General features: G+C 33.4%; 1 protein-coding gene across 3 annotated transcripts; it reads left to right on the forward strand.

Annotated features, from left to right (window-relative positions):
- The first annotated feature begins 2,415 nt into the window (after nucleotides 1-2,415).
- LOC110107727 lies at nucleotides 2,416-20,451 on the forward strand. Of its 3 annotated transcripts, none has more exons than XM_020838083.2 (6): nucleotides 2,416-2,860; nucleotides 2,961-3,013; nucleotides 5,935-5,972; nucleotides 18,271-18,589; nucleotides 18,686-19,002; nucleotides 19,518-20,451. In XM_020838083.2, the coding sequence occupies exons 1-6, from the start codon at nucleotides 2,695-2,697 to the stop codon at nucleotides 19,975-19,977; spliced, it is 1,353 nt and encodes a 450-aa protein (XP_020693742.1). In that variant the 5' UTR covers nucleotides 2,416-2,694; the 3' UTR covers nucleotides 19,978-20,451. The 3 variants fall into 3 exon arrangements, with proteins under 3 accessions (XP_020693742.1, XP_028550441.1, XP_020693743.1); XM_020838084.2 differs by having other exon boundaries at nucleotides 2,801-2,860; nucleotides 2,961-3,023; XM_028694608.1 differs by lacking the exon at nucleotides 5,935-5,972 and having other exon boundaries at nucleotides 2,691-2,860; nucleotides 2,961-3,023.
- Nucleotides 20,452-21,011: the final 560 nt, after the last annotated feature.

The raw sequence follows: 21,011 nt of genomic DNA on the forward strand, positions 1-21,011 counted from the left end.
GGGCTCGCTTCAATATCTGTCAATAACTCGTCCTGACATTGCGTTTTCTACTAATCGCATTTGTCAGCACATGAAAACTCCAACAGACCATGACTACCTAGCACTAACCAGGCTGCTTCGCTACATTAAAGGAACACTCAATTTCGGTCTTCCCTTAATCACCGGAGACTTGCATCTACACACATACACCGACGCCGACTGGGCCTCCGACCACTCGGATCGCAAATCCGTTTCCGGTTTCTGTACCTTCTTGGGACCAAATCTAATCTCCTGGTCCGTCAAGAAACAGATCACTGTCGCCAAATCCTCCACTGAAGCCGAATACCGATCGCTGTCAGCTGCCACTTCGGACGTCATATGGCTGTGACGTCTTGCAGCTGAACTGCACCTACCGCAAAGCCTCCCAACTCCGATCTACTGTGATAATCAATCGGCTATCGCCATTGCCAAGAATCCGGTCTTTCACGCCAGGACAAAGCATATTGAAATCGACTATCATTTCATCCGTGAGCACATCAACTCCGGCAACATCGTCATCAACCACGTTCCTTCAAAAGATCAAGTCGTGGACATTTTGAGCAAACCGTTCGCTCCAGCCCGGTTCAAAGATTTGCGCTCCAAATTAACAATTCATAGCATGAATTATTAATTTGCGGGAGGATGTTAGCATAGAACAACTTTACTTTATCATGTACCAACTATTATTACTATTTTACCTATTCTGTCTATTTAAGGAATCCTGTACACACCTTTACATTTAAATAATAATTCCATATTTTCCTTCTTCTTCTTCAGTCTATCTATTCTCTGCTCCGGTTCCTGATTTACTTTCAATTTTGGAATGCATATGTTCACTGTTAAGGTAGTCGATAAAGTTTATATGAAAGAAATATGAAGAACAATAATAAACTAATGGTACAATAACGAAAAATTGTGCAAAAAATGTTTGTAGATTGGAATTAACATTTCATATGATACTCAACAAGAATGAATGGAGAAGTAGAGTTCATAAAACTTTTTTTCCATTTATGGGATAAGGCTTATGGTAATGATGCTGGGGTATTTAATGTTATAAATTGAAAAAAATAGACTATATACATTAACTTTCTTGAATAATTAAAATTAAAGAGCATTCTTTCTCTGGCATAAATTTTTTGCATTGGTAATTGGTATGACTCTTGAGTAGGCAATGCCGCTCTTTAGTTGGCGCTAAATTTGAGAGTTATTGGCTAAAATGCTACTTGAAAGAGCATGCTTTCTCAGACATAAATTTTTTGCTTTGGTATGACTCATGAGTAGATAATGCCATTCTTCAATTGGCACTAAATCTGAGAATTATTGGCTAAAATGCCACTCAAAAAAATTTTAGAGAATTGAATGTTGATTGTTGGTTAATTTTCCTGCTAAGTTACCATGCAACGAAAAAGTTCTATGGAATCTTAATCATTATAAATGTCAGGAAATGAAACTTAAATTAATAAAATTTGCAAATTTTGTTAAGAGGTGGATTAGGAATGGACTTTGATATTTTTCTTATCTTTTGCCTGTTAAGCGCTATGATTAGGCATCCTTCATTTGTCTAAGGTGTATGTAATTGGTCAGGCAAGCTAGTTTACATTTCATTTGCGTTTCATTAGCTAATTGCACCTGCCATCTTAAGCAGTTTGCACTCTCAGTGCATAATTTTGAATAAAAACTTAGATAAGACTCATCTTCGTTGAATAGTTACTGTTTTCATTCTAACTTAATCATGTACTCTTCTGTTTATTAGTTGTTGTCATTCTTTTACAGTTTTTTTGGCGCTAACTTTAACTTTAGCTAATCTTTTTGAACAACAAGATATCCTTCAACAAGAGGGGTGGTTTATTTGAATAGAAAGGCTTAATTTTTTGTTTTCTTACCATAAATTTGCAAGGTTTTTGTGTCATGGAGCTTGAACTAAAGGGTATCAATGTTTGGCTTATTATGCCATTGGTCAAACCAAATTTCTAGTTAAGAGCCATCCATTTGTTATGCTTATGCTAATATAGTTTTTAATTATATGACGTGGAATTAAACCCAATATAATAACTTGTCTTAACATGTTCATGATTTGAAGGTTCTTTCTTCCTTGTTCAAATAATCAAATGTAGTTCTTTTCCTGTTTATTGTTTGATGTTACAGTTACTTATAATAATGTATTTCATGTGCATCAAAACTAGTTATCCACCAAAACTATCTTTTTTTCTCTCATCTATTAGGGACGACAGTTTTGGGTATGGTTAAAGTTTTACTAACCTTTATTGATTCATTTATCATTTTTTTTTAATAAAAACCCAATGTCATCCAAAGTTTTGCTTTTCAACGTCTTGGTGTGAGGATTCAATAGTGGTAATGGGCATCATTTTTGTTTTTTAAACTTATATTTGGTGCTGTCTAATTATATGTTAATTTTGTGCAGCTACCGTGGCTTCGAATGCTTCCTTTCATGGTCATATTTGTGTAGCCACGAGAAAACATATTTTTTCTCTTAAATCTGCTCGGAGTGTTCCCATTTTTTGTGAGGAAAAAGTTTTAGTGCCAGTACGGCTGAACTTCCAATCACCAGGAAACTCAAATTTCAAATCGTGGTATCTTGAGAAGCAATGCAAACATTTTATCAAAGCGGTTGCTACTGTTGAACCATATTGCTTTATAAATTCCGAAAGCAACCTCATGGATGATTCTAGTTTGTGGTTCGATTCTAACCCTGAAAATCAAATGGCTCAATGTTCAGTTGAGTGTCCTCAGCTAGATGAGAGAGAGACATTAAGACGGATGAGGATTTCAAAGGCAAACAAGGGGAATATTCCATGGAACAAGGGAAGAAAACACAGCCCAGGTATAAACTTTAGTTTCCCTTTAAATCTTAATGCAATTTACATTTTTTTTTAACTTGCAGAATTTGGTTTCTTATCTTGGCGAGTTATTTTTTCTGTCAGAAACTCTACAAAAGATCCGAGAGAGAACCAAACTTGCAATGCAGGATCCCAAGGTGAAGTCATGTAAGAAAAATGCATATTGTTTTAGCCAGTAGCTGCCATGAAATCTAAGTAATAATGCTCATCAAAGATATCGTATTAGCCTTACTTGCACTATATCAAAACTCCTGTTGTTGCTTGTATCGGTTTCTCATCCTCTAACTATATTAGTATATATATTCCTGAATCTACATTTGAATAATAATTGCAGCCCAAATTTGTGACCTCGTTTCTATTTTATTGTATTAAAAATGAATATGTACTTATGTTCAGATTTTTTCATGAACTGAGCCTATACCCGAGCAAGAATTTCAACTTGAATTTGATTTTGAAGTTGAAATTGAGATGAATTCTGAAGCTAAACCTCTACTAGTAACTGAACGTGTATGTGATGGATCAAAAATTTTAAAACTCAAGTAGAAATTGTATTAACTGAAATTGAACTTACGTTCATATTTAATAGTAAAAATTTAATCTTTTCTTGACTGAGACTTTGAGTTGCTGTGTGAAATTGATTGCACACTTACATTTGAATTGAATTTTTAATTGAAACTCCTGAATATAAACCTGAATTTTTAAAAGATATTGAATATATTATGGATAAATCTTGTCTGTTGCAATGATAAACTAATTCTTAAATCTGAACGATTGATGTCTACAAAAGTTGATAAATGAATTAAAGAAGTTGATTTCACTTCTGGTAGATTTTCTGATGAATATATCTCTCCTTTCTCAAACTGAGATTGATGTTATATTTCAGTTCTTATTTTGTTGATTCACAAATTTATGAATAAAGAATTCTGGAGGAAGTTAAATCAAATCAATATTTTGATGAATGTATTAATTGCAAAAATATAACAAAAATTTGATTTTTTAAAGTTCGGTTGTACATGAAAGGTTGTAAATCATTTTCACTGTTTTTTAATCCATTAAGGATGGCTTTCTTCAATGAGGTTGTTTATCCAAATTGACATTTAATACTTGTATCTTACATATAATACTAGGTTACTAGTCATTATTAGTATCCTTTGGAAACATACTGGCATTCTTGTGATTTCACTACTTATTTCATATCATTTGTATGATTTGCATGAAGAGTTTTTCAAAAAGCTAACAATACACTGACAATTATAATTCTATTGCTATTGTACATACAATTCAAATTAGGTGATAAGGTAATGGCATGAATGATTTTTGAAGGGCTTCCTACATCTTTGAGAAATTAATTACTAGAAAGTAGTGGTCATATACAATTTCACAACTCATTGTGATATAAATTGGGAATTTTAAGAAATTTTGGTAGTATTCCAAACTTTAATGTAACTAATTTGATTTTTTTTATGATACTATTGCCATTTTTATGAATTCTTTTCTTTTTCCATCCCTTCCTTTGAATTCATATCCAACACCTTACTAGATGGATCCACTCGTCTTCATGGGGTACCTTGCAAGAAGCTGAACAACTTCACCCATATTTGCTTGACAAGTTTCACATGCCGGATTTGTTGGATCCAAAGTTTTTACAAGCTAGGTAGATTGATGCGGAAGCATGAACTTAAGGAGCTCTTGTTTGCTACAATCATAGGATTATTTGATTACCATCAAAGTTCTGCATCTATTCATGCCACCTCTACCTCTTGCTATTCCATTTCTCCCTGTACGTCTCAATTCTAGTCACCTATTTTCTTGTTACTCTACTTATTGATATTCATCTATTCTCGCTACCCACCACCTCTGTTATCATTGCTCCCGCTAATTTTTTGTTCTGTTGGTCTTTATTTTTGTGTTATTTCTTCAGCTAATTTGATGGTTCCTTATATAACATGTGAAATGGATTTTACAAATTAGGAACTAAACTTTTATAGAAAATTTTTGCTACTAGAATTCATGAAGGATTCATTAAAACCTATTGTATTTGAAAGAGTCTTGATAAATTATATTAAGTTATTTTTTCTTGGGTTTTTTATAGGCTATAAATAGGATCCTTAAAGCATGTAAATTTCATTGGTACTGAGTATTTGTAAAATTATTCTTTTTTCGCTATTCTTTTCTTGTTGTCTTGTTGGATGTGTATTTTTCTAGCACTTCATAGGTGTGATTATATACTTGACGGGGGTGAGTCTCTTCGTATTGGTGTGAAGCCTCATTTTTTTCTTGGTGGTTTCTATCATTGTTCTTATTTTAATTTTTTAGTCTCTAATTTTGCATTTGATTGAAACTTCGTCAAGTGTAGTACATATTGGATTTCCCCTTTTTAGTGCTAGCTTGATCATTGTTGGAATTTATATTTAATCACTATTTTCTTGTGAAATTTTAAAATTTGGCAATCACTAAGTTGTTATTTGGAATGAAAGAACCGTGTTTGCTATTTTTACATTAATAGCAATTGATTTTTTGCTAAACTTAAGAGTTAGTAACTTGCAGATTTTGATTTTTGCATGCTTTTATTGAGTATTTCATCATAGGTTGCATTAGTGACCATAGATCCATCATTGACGTACATTAAGAGCCTCTTGTTTCTTTCATGCTCTAACTTAATTTATCGACTATACAAAATTGATCCAAAAAAGTTCATTTGGAATTAAATCGAGATTAATTTTGTATAGTCGAGAGACTAAATTAGAATCAATTTTATATCCCAATTATAATATGAGGCACAATTTTTTATCAATTTTCTACGGTCAAAGTAGTAAATTAGTGCAACATAATACTTTTGGACTAAATTGGCCACACACGTATAATCTGGGGATCTGTCTTGAGATTTTTCTTATAAGTTTGCATGCCTCACAAATATGGATTTATGCATAAAAATTTTCCATTTGTTATTTCAGTATTATCCGCTATATCCTATCGAGAGAAAAAAAAAGTGGTTTTAGTATAATATTCATTTTGTGAACTATATAGCTTCATAAATTCTAAAGAGTTCAATTTGCAGGTCAAAAGGAAGTTGATGAACTTGGGGCATGCTCAGAGGTGAGTTACTTTGATTCTATTATTTAAATGTAAATGACATATTGTCTTATATTGTTTCTGCTATTATGGATAAAAAAGAAATGCGTTACTCAACCATCTGAAATATGAAATTGTTATTGAAAGCTCTGAGAAAGAGGTCATTTTATCTTTTTAATTCTTTTTTGTAGTACCAGTCATTTTCAAAGGACTAGCACTAGGCTGGAATACTTCGAATTTAATGTGATCATTCTAGATTGTAACATCTGGGCCTGCTATTATGAATCTTATGCTGGAAAAACTTTTGTATTTTATTTTATTTTTTATGCTCTAGCGCTTGATAGAAGAAATGGTGAAAGGTAGACACTTCGACAAATTCTTGTTGGAGGTCTCTAGCTAATTTTAGATCAGCAAATGCCTTGACAATGCTTTTGTTTTGGTGGAAACCATTTCCATTTTTGGCACTTTGCTGAAGTTACTTTCTTAACCTTTTATCTGTATATGGCGTGCAACGTAGGAAAGTAGCATGTATTACGCCTCAAATATGGCTTATACATGGCCATAATAAAATATAATTATGGGTGAATTATATGCATAACACCTAAAATTTACATATTTACAAAATTAATGCCTGTCATTTTTTTGAACTATTGAACATGTTTAGTTGTCCATGCCATAGTTAAATCATTGAGAATTTGTTTAATCAAAAGCAAAAATATTAGTTGTAATTTTATTGTGAATTTTAATATTTGTTTGACAATTTGAAAAATTGAGGTATTAAAGAGTTAATTTTATACCATTCATTTTCAAAGGACTAGCATTAGGCTGTAGTACTATCTTTTTTTTATTTTTATTTTTAAAAGAGAAAGGAAAACTCACACAACAATCTAAAACTCTGATACCAAATTGATGCGACCTAAGTCTCTAATACCAAATTGATGCAATCTAGGTTCTAAAACAAGTAGGTTAGCACTAAGACTGCAAATGAAAAACTGTCATTCAATATAACATAAACAAACACAAGTATTAGAAACTAAGTAGGAAAAAAAAACTTAGAAAATTGTTAGAAAAACATAAGAAATAATCAAACAACTATATTAAAATACCCCCAGAACAACCTTAAAAGGTCACCTTACATGCAAATCATGAAAATGGAAAAATGTGCTCAAAAGAAAACTCAAACCAGTGGTTCGCCACAAAAATTTAGATCCAATTGAACCAATGCTCCTCTAGCAAAATACCAACAAAACTGAGCTCAACAACTCGGTTCAGCTCACAATTTTTTGGAGAAGAAAGATACATGTGGAAGGGTCGTGGAGAGAAGTAGAGAGAAGATCGGGAAGAATAGCAAGGATTAAGAAGATGCTAGCTTGCAAGCTAGGAAGACACTGTCCCGACCCGGCCCGGTTAGCTCGCAAGTGCGAGGCGGGAACGAATGTCGGACAGTAGGAAATAATAACTTTCGCATTTCAATATACACAACATCTTCATATCATAAGAAAGAGCTACTAAAATAAATCAAGAGAAAATTTTCTTTCTATTCATCCATCAACAAAACAATTATAACATAAAGCTTTCAAAATATAAAAGGTGTTCAAAATCATTTCCTTACATAACATCTCTAAATCCTTCTATCTCAAAACATAAAAACAAAACAAAACAAAACCTGTCGCCCATCGTCTCCTTACGACGGTACGTGAGGGGAGGTCTATCCGTCATTATCCCTTACCAGATCCTCCTGAAAAGTGTCCCATAACATGGGTGAGTCACAACTCAATAGGTGTAAATGACATTCAAATAAATTTAGGTTCAAGAAAAGAAAACTACAGCATGCTTTAATATCTTAATAAAGGAATAATCAACATATTATCACATTTGTTTTGTCCTTACTACAACCTTTAAATTCTTATTCATTTCATAATCTTTCCATTCTTCCTTTTAAAACATTCATGCCTCAAATGCATATAACATAAATATACATTGTTCATAATATCTCTATATATATAAAGCACCCGTCTCGGAAGTATCACTTGTACTGATCAGGTACATAAAATTGACCATTCCTATTTGGTTCAAAAGAACCTCATTTACCATTTGGCTCATAAGAGCCTCATTTACTATTGCTCAAAAGAGCTCCTTTACTATTTGATACTTCCGCGTCAACATGCACATGCACATAATACTTACATATTCATAAGAGAGGCTTATGTAAACTATTCAAGTGTATGTTTTCATAAAGATATACATGTTTGCTATACTCATGTGTATATTTGCATGTAAAGAGAAGACATGTGTAGTACATGTAAATAAAGAAGCATGAGATTCATTTAATGAGTTCTAAAAATTTCATAAAAAAGACTTTACTCTTGCATAAAGTGATCATAAGCTTAAATAAGGAAACATACTAGTCATAATAATATCATAAAGAGCATAAAAAAGAAAATGTCATTTCTATATATTTACATGTAAAAAGATTTTCTAAATTTAAAAGAAGTCCATTTCACCTACCATAACTTGTGCACCACTTCCGGTTGTCCAATCAAACCCTTTCCTCCATACGTTCAATATCTAAAAGAGACATACACAATGTGTAAGTATAACTAGTCCCCACATAATTTCCTAAACTCTTAATCTATGATAATAAAGAGCTCAACCTTATGTCATGTCTATATTTTCAAATTAAATCCCTCCCACCATTTCATGAAATCTCTCATTCCCATTCTCTCTCAATTAGGATTTAGTCAAAATCTTAGATTTTATGCATGCAATATCTCTTCCTCCACTCAAAATATAATTAAAATAAAATTAATTTTTGGAATAAATTAAACCAAAATTTAGAAAAACTTGTATTTCATGTGAAAGCCCTAAATTTGTCTCTAAAATTCTTTCCAAAACCATTTGGAACCATAAGACTAAAAACTTTTATGATTAGGGAAAAATCATAAATTCCAAAACTTAAAATTTTCATCAACCTTGCATTATTTTTCAATTAGAGGGTCTCTTATGTCATTAGGAACTACTGTTATGAAGGCATCTCCAAAGAAAAACAACTTTGAGTGAAATCCTAATTTCCAAAATTCACAACTTTCATGAAAACAACTCATTCTTAGGTTTAAAAACATCCCCTCACCCTTCACTAGACTTATCTCAAAGAAAACTCAAGTTTTCTCAAAACCCTAACTTTCATTCCTTAGAGAAAACTCAAGGAAAAGAAGAGAAAACTCTTGCAAATCACTTGCATTAGCCTTCCCTTAGTTTTCCCTACAAGCTCCTCCACGAACGGCCGAAGGAATTCACTCCCAAGCTCTCCCGTCGCCTCTCCTATCCGACACCTTCTCCTCTCCGCTCGGTTCGGGCTGCAAGAACGAATGGGGGACTGAAACATTTTGGTCCCCTAATAAGAGCGGAATGCTCTCTTTAAATGCATAATGATCTAAAAGCCCTCACTTAAAACTCATACCTATTCAAATGACATCAAGGGCAAAGTTGTCATTAAGAGCTTTCCGGAAATTTTAACTCCCAAGATACATAAAATTCGATATGGGTTCTATACATCGTTTTGCTCAGAATTTTGCGCACTATTTTATAAAATTTATTGTGTTGAATTCTGACGACTTTTAAATTTTCACTTAAAACTCGTCGCGATGCATCGAAAAGTGTGCGAAGCCTAAAACGGCATTTTTGCGGGTTTTACATAAACCCTCGGGTTTGAACTTGTATTCGCCAAACAACAACCCTTTCCAATAACAATTCAGCTACTATTTATAATAGAAAGAAGGGGAAATAACATTTAATATCCCACATAAATGTGCTACCAAAACAGCTACTAAAACTCCTCCAAATCAGCCCATACATGGAGAGGTCAAAGCAAGTAACACAGGGATCAACAAGGGGAAGAAACTGAGCTTCTAACGACATGAAAACCAAGAAAATAGTAGGGAAAATGAGTATCTAGCAGTAGGGAAACCAAGAAAATAGTAGGGAAACTAAACAACTACATTGGGAAACCAAACAGCCCCCATGGGAAGTCCAAACAAGCATATGGGGAAATCAAACAGTAGCAGGGAATTTGAGGGACAAAGAATACCAAATGGAGTGAAACTACCTAAAAGTACCAAACTCAAGTATGATCATGAGTGGTTTTCCATCATAGGGTAATATAAATAAAAAGAAACATAGAGTCCAAATTACATAGAGTTCAAAACATAGAAAAATAAAAACATCCAAACATAGAAAAATGAAAAAAACATAGAATGATAATTCTTGATTGTATCAAAAGCACCCACTGTGGAAACCATACCTCCCCTTCTAGTACTCTTCTCTTTATGTTAAATGTCATTGGTCCTCCTTTGGCCATATATGGCACGCCCACATGAACTTTTTAAAGCTCGTTGACTTGTTTTATTTATTAATTTATTGTTTAGATTAAAACCTAGGGAATTGTATGAATTTAAGAACTGGTGTTAAAGACAAGAATAAATTATGGAAAGCGAGTTGATTTTCAGTAGAATATTATCTTAAATTCAGGCAATCTTTCTATGAACTGAATCTTGACATGCTTTTTACTATTTGGAAGTGTGCAATTGGGAATCCGCTGATTTACTATAATGCTGGATCCTAAGAGTATCCATTGATTGCTAGATATGAAAAGATCCAACTGCTTTAAATGCCGCCAGCTCCTTCTCCTGTGGTCATGAAATGCCCACGCTCTTGCTCCTGCATGTGAATACCACTTCTGCTTGGGTGTCCAACCCACGAGCTCTCCATGCCATCCCGATTCTCTCCCTCTTTTCTAATTCTTCCATTGCCATCTTATTGATCCATGAGAGCATTGCTGTCACCTATTCAATCCATGGGTTATTCTAATTGTAATTAATTATGCGGTTAATTTTCATTTCTTGAAATTTATATATATCCTGCTAAAGGTTCTAAGTTTGTATAAATTTAATATAAATAATAAAATAAACTCGACCAATTTTCTTTAGTTTTTTTCGTGATATGAAAGCTTTAGACTTTACTTTTTTTTTGTACTCCAAAGCTATAACTTTCATTGTTGCATTGTCGTAATCTTTGAACCTTTATTGCTACGTTCTTTCTATTCCTTCTAATTTTCTCACAGTTGTAGCCTTCATCACCACAATCTTGTTTTGTCCTTTCTCTTTTGACAAGCTAATTACTACCATAGTTTTCAATACTTTCCATTTCCAACTACTACCACCTAATTCTTGTCGCTATAATATCCGCTGTCTGTCCTTTTAATTTCTATAGTACTGGGATTCCTTATCATAGCATATTCCTACATTCTCTGAAGACTTATATATCATTGATTACATAGTCTTGGGGTCCTTATTTCATATTTTTGCTATTGTCCTATGCATTGACTTTACCACCTCTTGGATTTCTTTTTACGAGGATATTCGCATTGAAACTAAGAAACTTAAAATTGATTCTTGCTGTTTATGATGGTGGTGGGTAACCTTTTGGTGAGATTAAATGCTAGAAAATGCTATGGATCTTTAATTTGATATTTGTAGAAGTGTTATGGAGTTTATGATGGAATGATATGAGGTTTAGAGGGGTATATTAATAGAACTACTAAGACTAGTCTAATTTGAGCTGATTTGAAAAATCACTTTAGAAAGTGACCTTTATGTGACATTAATGACTATAAATGATGGTGAAATGTTAGATTTGGATGTGAATTTATGATCTTAAGTTGATGGTAGGGTTTGGTGGAGTTTAAGATAATGTTGAAGTGTAGGGAATAAGACTAGGTCTAAGTGTTTCCTATTTGGGCCATTGACTATGTGAAAGTGTTTAGAATGATTTTATGATCTTGATTGTTTGTTTATTACTCTTAGGGGATGCTTATGAAATGGATGAAGAGTTGTGAATGATTTAGAGTAGGTATTTAAGAGGATTTGTAAGTAACATAAAAGAAATAATGATAACTATCTAATCTCACCAAAGAAGAGGCACACACTTGAAGCCATCAAGCACAAAACAAATGGATAGAACTTATTTACAAAATTATTTAATTCCAAAATTAAAAATTACAATTCATAACAACCCATATTTATAGGCATTACGAGACTAATTTTTAGAGAAAAAAAAGAAAAAAAGGAAGGGGTTGGTGCATAATAAAAAGGATTTCCATTTATCCATTTTTTTAATGCCTTATCCTTGCCTAATCATTTCATGGTTGGCCATACAAGTTTTTCGATAAAAAATAAAATATAAATTATATTTAAATCAATGGGCTCATTATTGGGCTCTTGTAATTGAGCATTTTTTTTATTTTCTTGGGCTTTTGTCTTAACTCTTATAATTGAACTTTTATCTTGATTATCTTCATCCATATGATGTGTTACATCGGTTTATATGTTAGGAGAGTCAAAATTTATGGTTTTTACCATATCTTGGAAATTATGTGGAATTAATTTTTGGTGGTTATAAAAATGACACTTAAGTGGTACTAACCAATACATTGAACGAGCTACTCATGGCTCAACTTAATTAGATTTGGCCTATGTTAAGAAAGGTAGAGGTAGAACTAAAAAGACTTGGCTAGAAATATTATAATCTTTCTCTATTAGATTTAAATGAGAATTTGACTCTTAACAAGATACAATGGAAACAATATTTATGTAGCCGACCTCACGTAGTTGGATAAAGGCTTGATCTTGTTGTTGTGTTTCATGATCGTTTAATTAACTAATCGAACAAGCTTGAACACTTATAATTACTCGATTTATAAATGAATAAATTTGATAGCTTAGTCATTTTATTTATGACCATGAATAATATTATTTAAATTAAATCTTGACTTTGGATGTGAATGAATCTTTCCTACTAAAGTTGGTAAGGCAATTGAACAAAAATATTTAATTCCTGATGGAATTTCTCACTTATCTCCACTACTAAAACTGAAATTGATTATGTTTTTGGTTCATGATTTTCATAAAAATTCATAAAAAGTGACTTCGGGAGGAAAGTGTGTAGACCATCTATATTAATTTTTAAGCAATTTAGGTTAGCTTTCTTTAAGCAGTTTATTTATCTAAATGGACTTTTCATATTTATGTTGTATGTTTTAATATTTTTTTATCATATCATCATATATGATTAAATTATAAATTATTGTTAGTATTCCTCATGACACTTATCAATTTTATAGTATTTTTATTATTTGTTTCCTATGCTTTGCATTATTTGCATAATTTATTTGGTTTGCTTGAAGAGATTCACAAAAAAAACCTGATTGTTGATTTGAATGACATGTCTCCTAAAAATTCAATTGATCAACACAAATCTCAAGGAAATATTTGAATTAGAAACTTTAGAATTAAATTCAAAGCCATATAAACTCCGATTTTAGCAGACAGTCAAATTGAATGTTTCGATAAGATGAACTCATCAACACAAAAAATGATTTGATCCGACTCCGTATGAACCCAAATTAAGCAATTGAAGCATATTTGAAAACTCATGAATATTAATCAAGGGTGTCTCCAAATAGTTTCTAAATCTTATTTGCTTATAGTTAAATCAAGCATCTCGACGAGATGAATCTTACCGGCCTTATATTTTTTTATTGTGAATTCATTAAGACACTCCAATGATATATATGAATGATCTATGAACAAAGGGTATCAATATAGATCATTTGATGGAGTGTCTTGGATTATGGTCAATTTACCCAAATACTCTAAAAATCATAAATAGGGCTCTATTCTTTGCGCGGGGCTGAGGGTTAAGAGATAAGAGAATTAAAGAACTCTATTGATTTTTTGGAGATCACCTCTGATGGCCACCATCAGAAATCACCTCTACTATTATCAAATTTTTATTATCTGACTATTGTCACTTGACTATTTTGTCTGCTTGTAATATCCCATTTTTTAAATATTTACAACAAAGATCATATAATTATTCGTAATTGTGTATAATCCTAACTTCTTCCATTGTGAGGAAGGGAGAATTCTCTTATCTTCTATTATTTAGTGAATTCATTCAACTGGGCCAGACCTTGTGTTTTTTTATTTTTGAGTTTTCCATTTAAAAAATTCTAGTATCTTTTACAAACTTCTATCTGTGCTTGTCAGATATTTGTATAAAGTTAAGATATTAAACACTCTACCATTACAAATTTTCTACCATTTAACAATAATAATTATAAGTATACTGTTGTTGTGAATAAGTGCGGGTTGAATTAAAATAGATGATAGTGTAATGGTACATTTAAAATTTTAAATGCTTCTTGTGAGGATTCTAATATATCAACTATAAGAAAGATGGGTCTTCTAAGACCATACAATAGGGTTGTAAACGAGTCGAGTCTAGTCGAGTTTTGGCTCTTATCGAGATCGGCTCGTCGGTCAGGTAATCAGCTCAAACTCGAGCTCGAGCTCGAGTCAAGCTCAGAAGATGAGCTCGAGCTCGACTCGTTGGACTGCAAGCAAGCTTATCGAGCGGCTCGACGAGCCTCGAGCGGCTCGACGAGCCAGCGTAGGGCTTCCTGCAAGCGAGCCCCGCCTGCTCGATTCCCAAAGTCTGAATTCAGCTTTAATATTAAATGTTTGCTGCGGTACATTTAATACTTCATTATTTAATATTAAAACTTACGCCAAAATAAGCTTTTCTCCCCCTCACCTGATTCCCGAAATTTGGATTCAACTTTTCAGTCTTTTCTCCCACCCGCCCAAAGCCAGAGAACTAATATTAAATACATTAATGCTCAAGAGAACTAATGCCTCTCTCTTAAAATTCAAATCCAGGCATCCATCTATCACTTCGTCTTGGAGCCTAGTGCAACTTCGGTATGCGAGCTGCAACACCTCGAGCCCAGCATATTTTAGGCGGGATTAGAAAATATTTTTTTTCATGTTAATAATATTTTAGACCGGATTAAAAAAATAATGTAAATTTAATATTTATTCGAGCAGGCTCAAGCTCGAACTCGAGCTCGTTTAATAAACGAGCTCGAGTTTGAGCTCGAGCTCGACTCGTGAGCTCGATAAGCTTGGCTCGAGAGCCCATAAACGAGTCGAGCTCGAGCCAACTCGCGAGCCAGTTCGGTTCACTTACACCCCTACCATACAATACATTGGGATGAATACTTCTGAAATAGAAAATTTGAAAGCTATGGTAGTATTCTAAGCATCATTGTATCTAATTTAAGCTTATTTCATGAACCTCTTGCTAGTATTGTGGATTCGTCTCTCTTTTGATTTTCTCATTGCAAATTCACATCCATCTCTTTACTAGACTAGTCCAATCTTTTTGTTCTTGAAGTCATCTTTTGTACATGAATTTTTTCACAATTATTAGTGAGTGCCACAGGTTTCTTGTATCTTGGGATGAAAGGTTTATTTGTGACGATTCATGGGCTACCTTGTTGGAAGCATATCAACTTTGCTAGATTTGCATGATAAATATCCAATCTTTAATTCACCGGAGCCAAAATTTTCCAAGTCAATTAGAATGATGCAAACCAGGATGTCTTTGATTATCATAGTTTTGCTAACTTTATTATAATTCTGGATCCTCAAGAAAGTCTTTGATTGTTATAGTAACTGTTGATTATTACAGTACTCGATGAATGCTATAATATCCTTTAATTGCTGCAATGTTGAGATTCCTTATTGCCTTAGATTGCTGTAGTATCCTTTAATTGCTTCAATGTTGAGATTCCTTATTACCTAGGATTGCTATACTTTGAGAGCCTTATACATTGTTGATTGATACAATACTGAGGCCTTCTTTTATGATTACTATAGTATCGGGTGGCGTTTTCTTCTTGAATTTCCTTACATGGAGGAATAGTACTTACAATTTCTTATTAAATATTTTGAGGGTTCCATGAATTTAACTATTTTGGTTTATTATTGGGTTATAAATAGTACCCCTTCTTTAGTTGGTCTAGTATCACCAACATGGCCTTATTTTGGGGAAACACTGCTGCAACAAAGTCACTAGGGAGGTGGGTTGTGCCATGGATTCCGAAGCATTTCCTCATATTTCCTCTTTTAACTCTCTAAGTATTCCTCTTTCCTTATTATTAATATTTAAGCCTCTATCAAAGGTTGATGGTGACATTTAATATACATCTTAGAGTCTATTAGAATCTTCTGATCAATGAAAATGTTGTTAAAAGCGCACCTGTGCATCATGTGCTTATGAGGTGCAATCATGCAGCAAATCGCATATGTTGCATATAGAGTAGAATCCTGATTTATATTTCATGGGATGTTTCAACACCTACCACAATAATCTGGCACAATCATTTGTTTCTTTTCACTGTTTTTGGTAATCATTAAATCATTGTTCATTAGTTCTTCATTCATCCAGCTGCTTCTTGGTGGTTGGCTTTAGTAGTTTGGTTGTTGGCATTAGTAGCTTCTAACTCACACTCTCTCTGTCTCTCAATCTCTAGTTGGTAAATCCATCTCACAAGTTATTCTTAATTTTTAGTTATTCCTAAATCAATTCATTATTTCTATTATTTATATATTTGATTATTTTTCTTCAGATTTTGAACAATTATAAATTATTATTGTTGAAAGTATCATTGTATTTGCTAAAAAAGTATTCGATGTGATTTAAGTTTAGTTAAGTAAATAACTTTATATATATATAATAATAATAATAATAATAATAATAATAATAATAAATACGTGTATATGATATATGCCTCATGAACACCCTTGGTTTGCATTTTGAACATTGAAGCAAAAAAAGAGCCCTTATGAACGCATTGTGCTTAGTACTTTGAAAATGCCATTCAAAGCTTTGTTGAAGGCTTGAGTGCCATCATATGCCATACTCTTCTTGTCTATTGTAACTATTGTATTATGTACGTTTCTCTCAAGTGTAACTCTTCTTTGATGAAAATTCATGGCTTCTACTCTCTTTTCCTCTCAGCACTTTCGAGAAAACTCTCTAGTCATTCCATAATATTATTGCTATACTCTTCTTTTGTTGTCATTGTGGAATATTTGCATGGCTTGCTATGAAGAGTGCGTAGTGTGTGAATCGAACCACTATAAACTTCAGTCTCTTTTATTTGTGCTCTCCTCTCTGTCTTCTGATAGAGTAACTCAAACTCAATACTTTATTGACTCTTTTTTATTTGAACCATTAAACATTTCCATTCTTCTCAATTTAGTCAGTAAAGCAAATTTTAATCACTCACCCATCAAAAACATATAAAAATTATTGAACATTGATATTAAAATAAATTTTATTTTTCCTTGATTACTGCATTTATGCTGGTTAGATGTGTATTTAACTATTTATTGAGTGCTACGTTGGTTTTGAAAATTACTTCCGGGCAAGTCTCCTTATACCAAAGTGAGGCGAGGATCTTCTTTTTGGGTGATTTATTGCCTTATTTGTGCTATTAATTTTTTTAATATTTATTGTGTGTGTCATTGAAATTTTGTTAAGTGTAAAACATGATAAATTCTTTCGTAGTCTAATTCTTGATTGCACTAAAATCTTCTATCTCTTAACATTTTTTTTCTAAGACTTCAGATTTTGGAGACTATTAAATTATTATTTGAAACAAAAGAAGTGCGTTTGTTATTTTTTAAATTAAAAATGACCTAGTTTTGTGAAAGTTAGGAGTTGGTAGCCCCACATATTGTAATCTTTTGTGTTTTTATTACATCTTATTCTAAATTGTATTTGTGAAACCTAGACCGTTAACTGTGCTACATTAGGAAGCCTCCAGACAACTTGTATATTCTTTACAGCAAACATTATGGTACATCACTGGCTTTAGGCTTTCTACAACTATTCTTCTTTATAGATAAAAGCTCCAAGAAATTTAAGATAATTATTTGAAATATTGCAAAATTAAGAAATTAGATCAATAGTTATCTCGGCTTTAGCAAGGAAGTAAAACAATTTGTACATCCTAGTCAAATATCAAACCATATGTGGAACTGCCCCTCCTTATGATAGATTTTTTAAACAGAAATGATGAAATGAGGTTAATTTAGCTATGATCTGCTTGTTATCAGTCCTTTTCAACATGATACATTATCTGAGATGGTATCTTAGGCTTCGTTTGGGGTGGCTTTCTTACTGCTTCTTAAAGCAATTTTTTAGAAAAAAATTAAAATCTTTGTACATGAAAGTTGCTTTAAGAAGCAATAAGAAAGTCGTCCCAAACGAAGGCTTAATGTTTTGTAATCTTTCTAGTATAAATGTGTCATGAAAATGAAACCTTTATTGGAGCTTTTCTATTGATTGAATTTATAAGTCTTATATGACAATACACTTTGATTTTATGTATTCTTTTTTTATCACCTTTTAGTGATGAAACAAAGAAGAAAATTGCAGTAGGGGTGAGGCAGGGTTGGCAAAGACGGCGCGGAATTTTGATGGTTCAAGACAGATGTATATTTGAATGGCAAAACCTGATTGCAGAAGCATCAAGGAAGGGTTATGCTGGTGAGGTTGAGCTACTATGGGATTCCTATAAGGTTATAGGAGAACAACTGAAGCAGATGTGGTTGGAGAGCATTGAGAAGAGGAAATCAATGCCTAGGCCAAAAGGCAGTAAGAGGGCGCCCAAATCTCTCGAGCAGCGGCGGAAGATCTCGGAGGCTATCACTGCCAAATGGGCTGATCCTGTAAGAAACCAACCTTGAAACTCCCATTTTAATTCTTTCCCCTTGCAAATTACCAAAATTCTTTGGTGATTTTCTAATCTTCTCTCCATATATCAGGAATATCGTAATCGAGTTCATACTGCATTGATCAAGTATCATGGTACAGTAACTGGATCAGAAAAGAAGCCCAGGAGAAAACCAACTGGAGAAACTTCGACTGAAAAAGGCGTTTCGATGAAGAAGAAACCTGAACAGACTACTCAATTGAACATGGAACTAAAGAGCTTCAAGCAAGTAACATATAAGAAAAGAAAAAACTCTGCCCCTTCCTACAAGGATCCAATGTCCAGTGCCAAGTTCGAGTTGCTCAAGAAAATTAAAGCAGAAAGAGCAGAAATGGAAAGCAAGAAAATAGAAGCCACAATGAGGGCCAAGTATGTTTTACTTATTACCCGACCAAACCTTCTTAACATGCCTTAACTTCTTCCTGTATGTATTTTTATGCTTTTGTACAATGCTAGTTTGTGATAGAGATGAGGATGTTCAGGTGGATGAGTGGTTTTACTCTTAGAGATAAGATACGAAATGAGCATATACGTGAAAAGGTTGGAGTGGCTCTAGTAGAAGATAAGATTAGAGAGAGTCGTCTTAGATGGTTTGGGCGCATAAAACGCCGGCCTTCCGATGACCCGGTTAGGAAAGTAGAGGTATTAGATTTGACTTATGTTAAGAAAGGTAGAGGTATACCTAAAAAGACTTTGTTAGAAAATATTAGAAATGATCTTTCTTTATTAGATTTAAATGAGAATTTGATTTTTAATAGGACACAATGGAGAAAAATGATTAATGTAGCCGACCCCATGTAGTGGGATAAAGACTTGATGTTGTTGTTGTTGTTGTTACAATGCTAATTTTTCTATCATAAGCTTATTTTCCATTGGTTGTTCAGGCTACTGATCGCTGAAGCTGAGAGAGCTGCAAAAGCTCTTGAGGTAGCTGCACTGAAGAGCCCACTTGCAAAAGCTTCACTTTTGGAAACCAGGAAGCTGATTGCTGAGGCAAACTTATCACTTAGAAGCATTGAGAGTAGACGCTTAATGCCACAAGAAAGTGTAGTCGAGTCGCAGAACAATACAATTACAGCGATAAACCAAGTGAATGGATTCCATAATCTGTCTTCCACTGAGAATAGCGATGCCATTAAGGAATACCAAACGAGGTATGGAATAGAAGTTGAGGAAGGTTCTGAGGCATATCAAAACCATCTTCCACCTTACCATCCTAATAGAATTGAGTTAGATCGAACAGATAGGACTGATTTAGTCTCGAGAAAGCCAAGTGATTCCAATATAGGTTCCACAAAAAGGCGAAAGTGGGTCTGCGGTCGGCTTGTTGAAGTAGAAGATTAATGCTTCATTTGGGACGGCTTTCTTGTTACTTCTCAATGTAACGTTTTAGTACAAAAATTCTCCTTTTTGTACGAGAAAGCCGTTTTAGGAAGCAGTAAAAAAGCTGTCTTAAATGAAACCTAAAATTTGCGAAGCTGGAGAGATAAGTTGAAGTTGAATGATACCTGAACCATTGATGCAGAGTCACTGCAGGCACCTTCCTCACCTGTTTTATTAGTTAGTTCATGTTTATATCTAAAAGTTGGATATTTTCTACTTATCTCTCCTGGTGAATTGGATTTGTTGCAAAAATGCTACAGGAAATCCAAGACTTTGCACTGGTGCTATATTTTGTTATGATTCCACTGTAAATGTTATTGTTGTAGTAGAGATTTCTACTTGTTTTTAAGACCTGCAGTGATGGATTAATGAGGTGCTGTACATGCGTAGGAGTGCTCACTTTGGCAATAAAATGGTATCTTATTTGTTTGTACACATTATTCTTGGTATAAGTGTCTTGTACATGGTAATATATTGTCTTAAGAAAATTAATTTTGTCTTAATATTTTAGTCTTTTCCTATGTAGCACGGATACTCCTATTTATGAGGCATGTTGTATCGGATACGTGTCGGATATGGATATGCCTCCGATACGGCACAGATACGGGTCAGATACGGCTTTGGCATTGCCAATTAAAATATTATTTAAATTTGACCCGACACACGTAGCAGATACGCGTGTTCTATTAAAAAAAAAAAAAAAAAAAAAAAAAAAAAAAAAAAAAAAAAAAACAGAGCCGGAGCTCGGTATTGCTCGGTACCTCTCCTCAACGCTTGATATTTGGTACCGCTCGGTATTGCTCGGTATCGAAACTCAGTACCTCTCGGTATCGGAACTCGGTACCGCTTAGTGCTTCTCCGCAATGCTCGGTATCATGCTTAATATCAATGCTCAGTACCGCTCGGTACTGAGAGGTACCAAATGGTATGAAGTGGCACTGAGAAGCTATAGAAAGCTTTAAAACAACTCTTATAGGTCGAATCCTGTTAGGGTG

This window comes from Dendrobium catenatum, unplaced genomic scaffold (assembly GCF_001605985.2).
Source record: "Dendrobium catenatum unplaced genomic scaffold, ASM160598v2 fragScaff_scaffold_506, whole genome shotgun sequence".
Lineage (NCBI taxonomy): Eukaryota > Viridiplantae > Streptophyta > Magnoliopsida > Asparagales > Orchidaceae > Dendrobium > Dendrobium catenatum.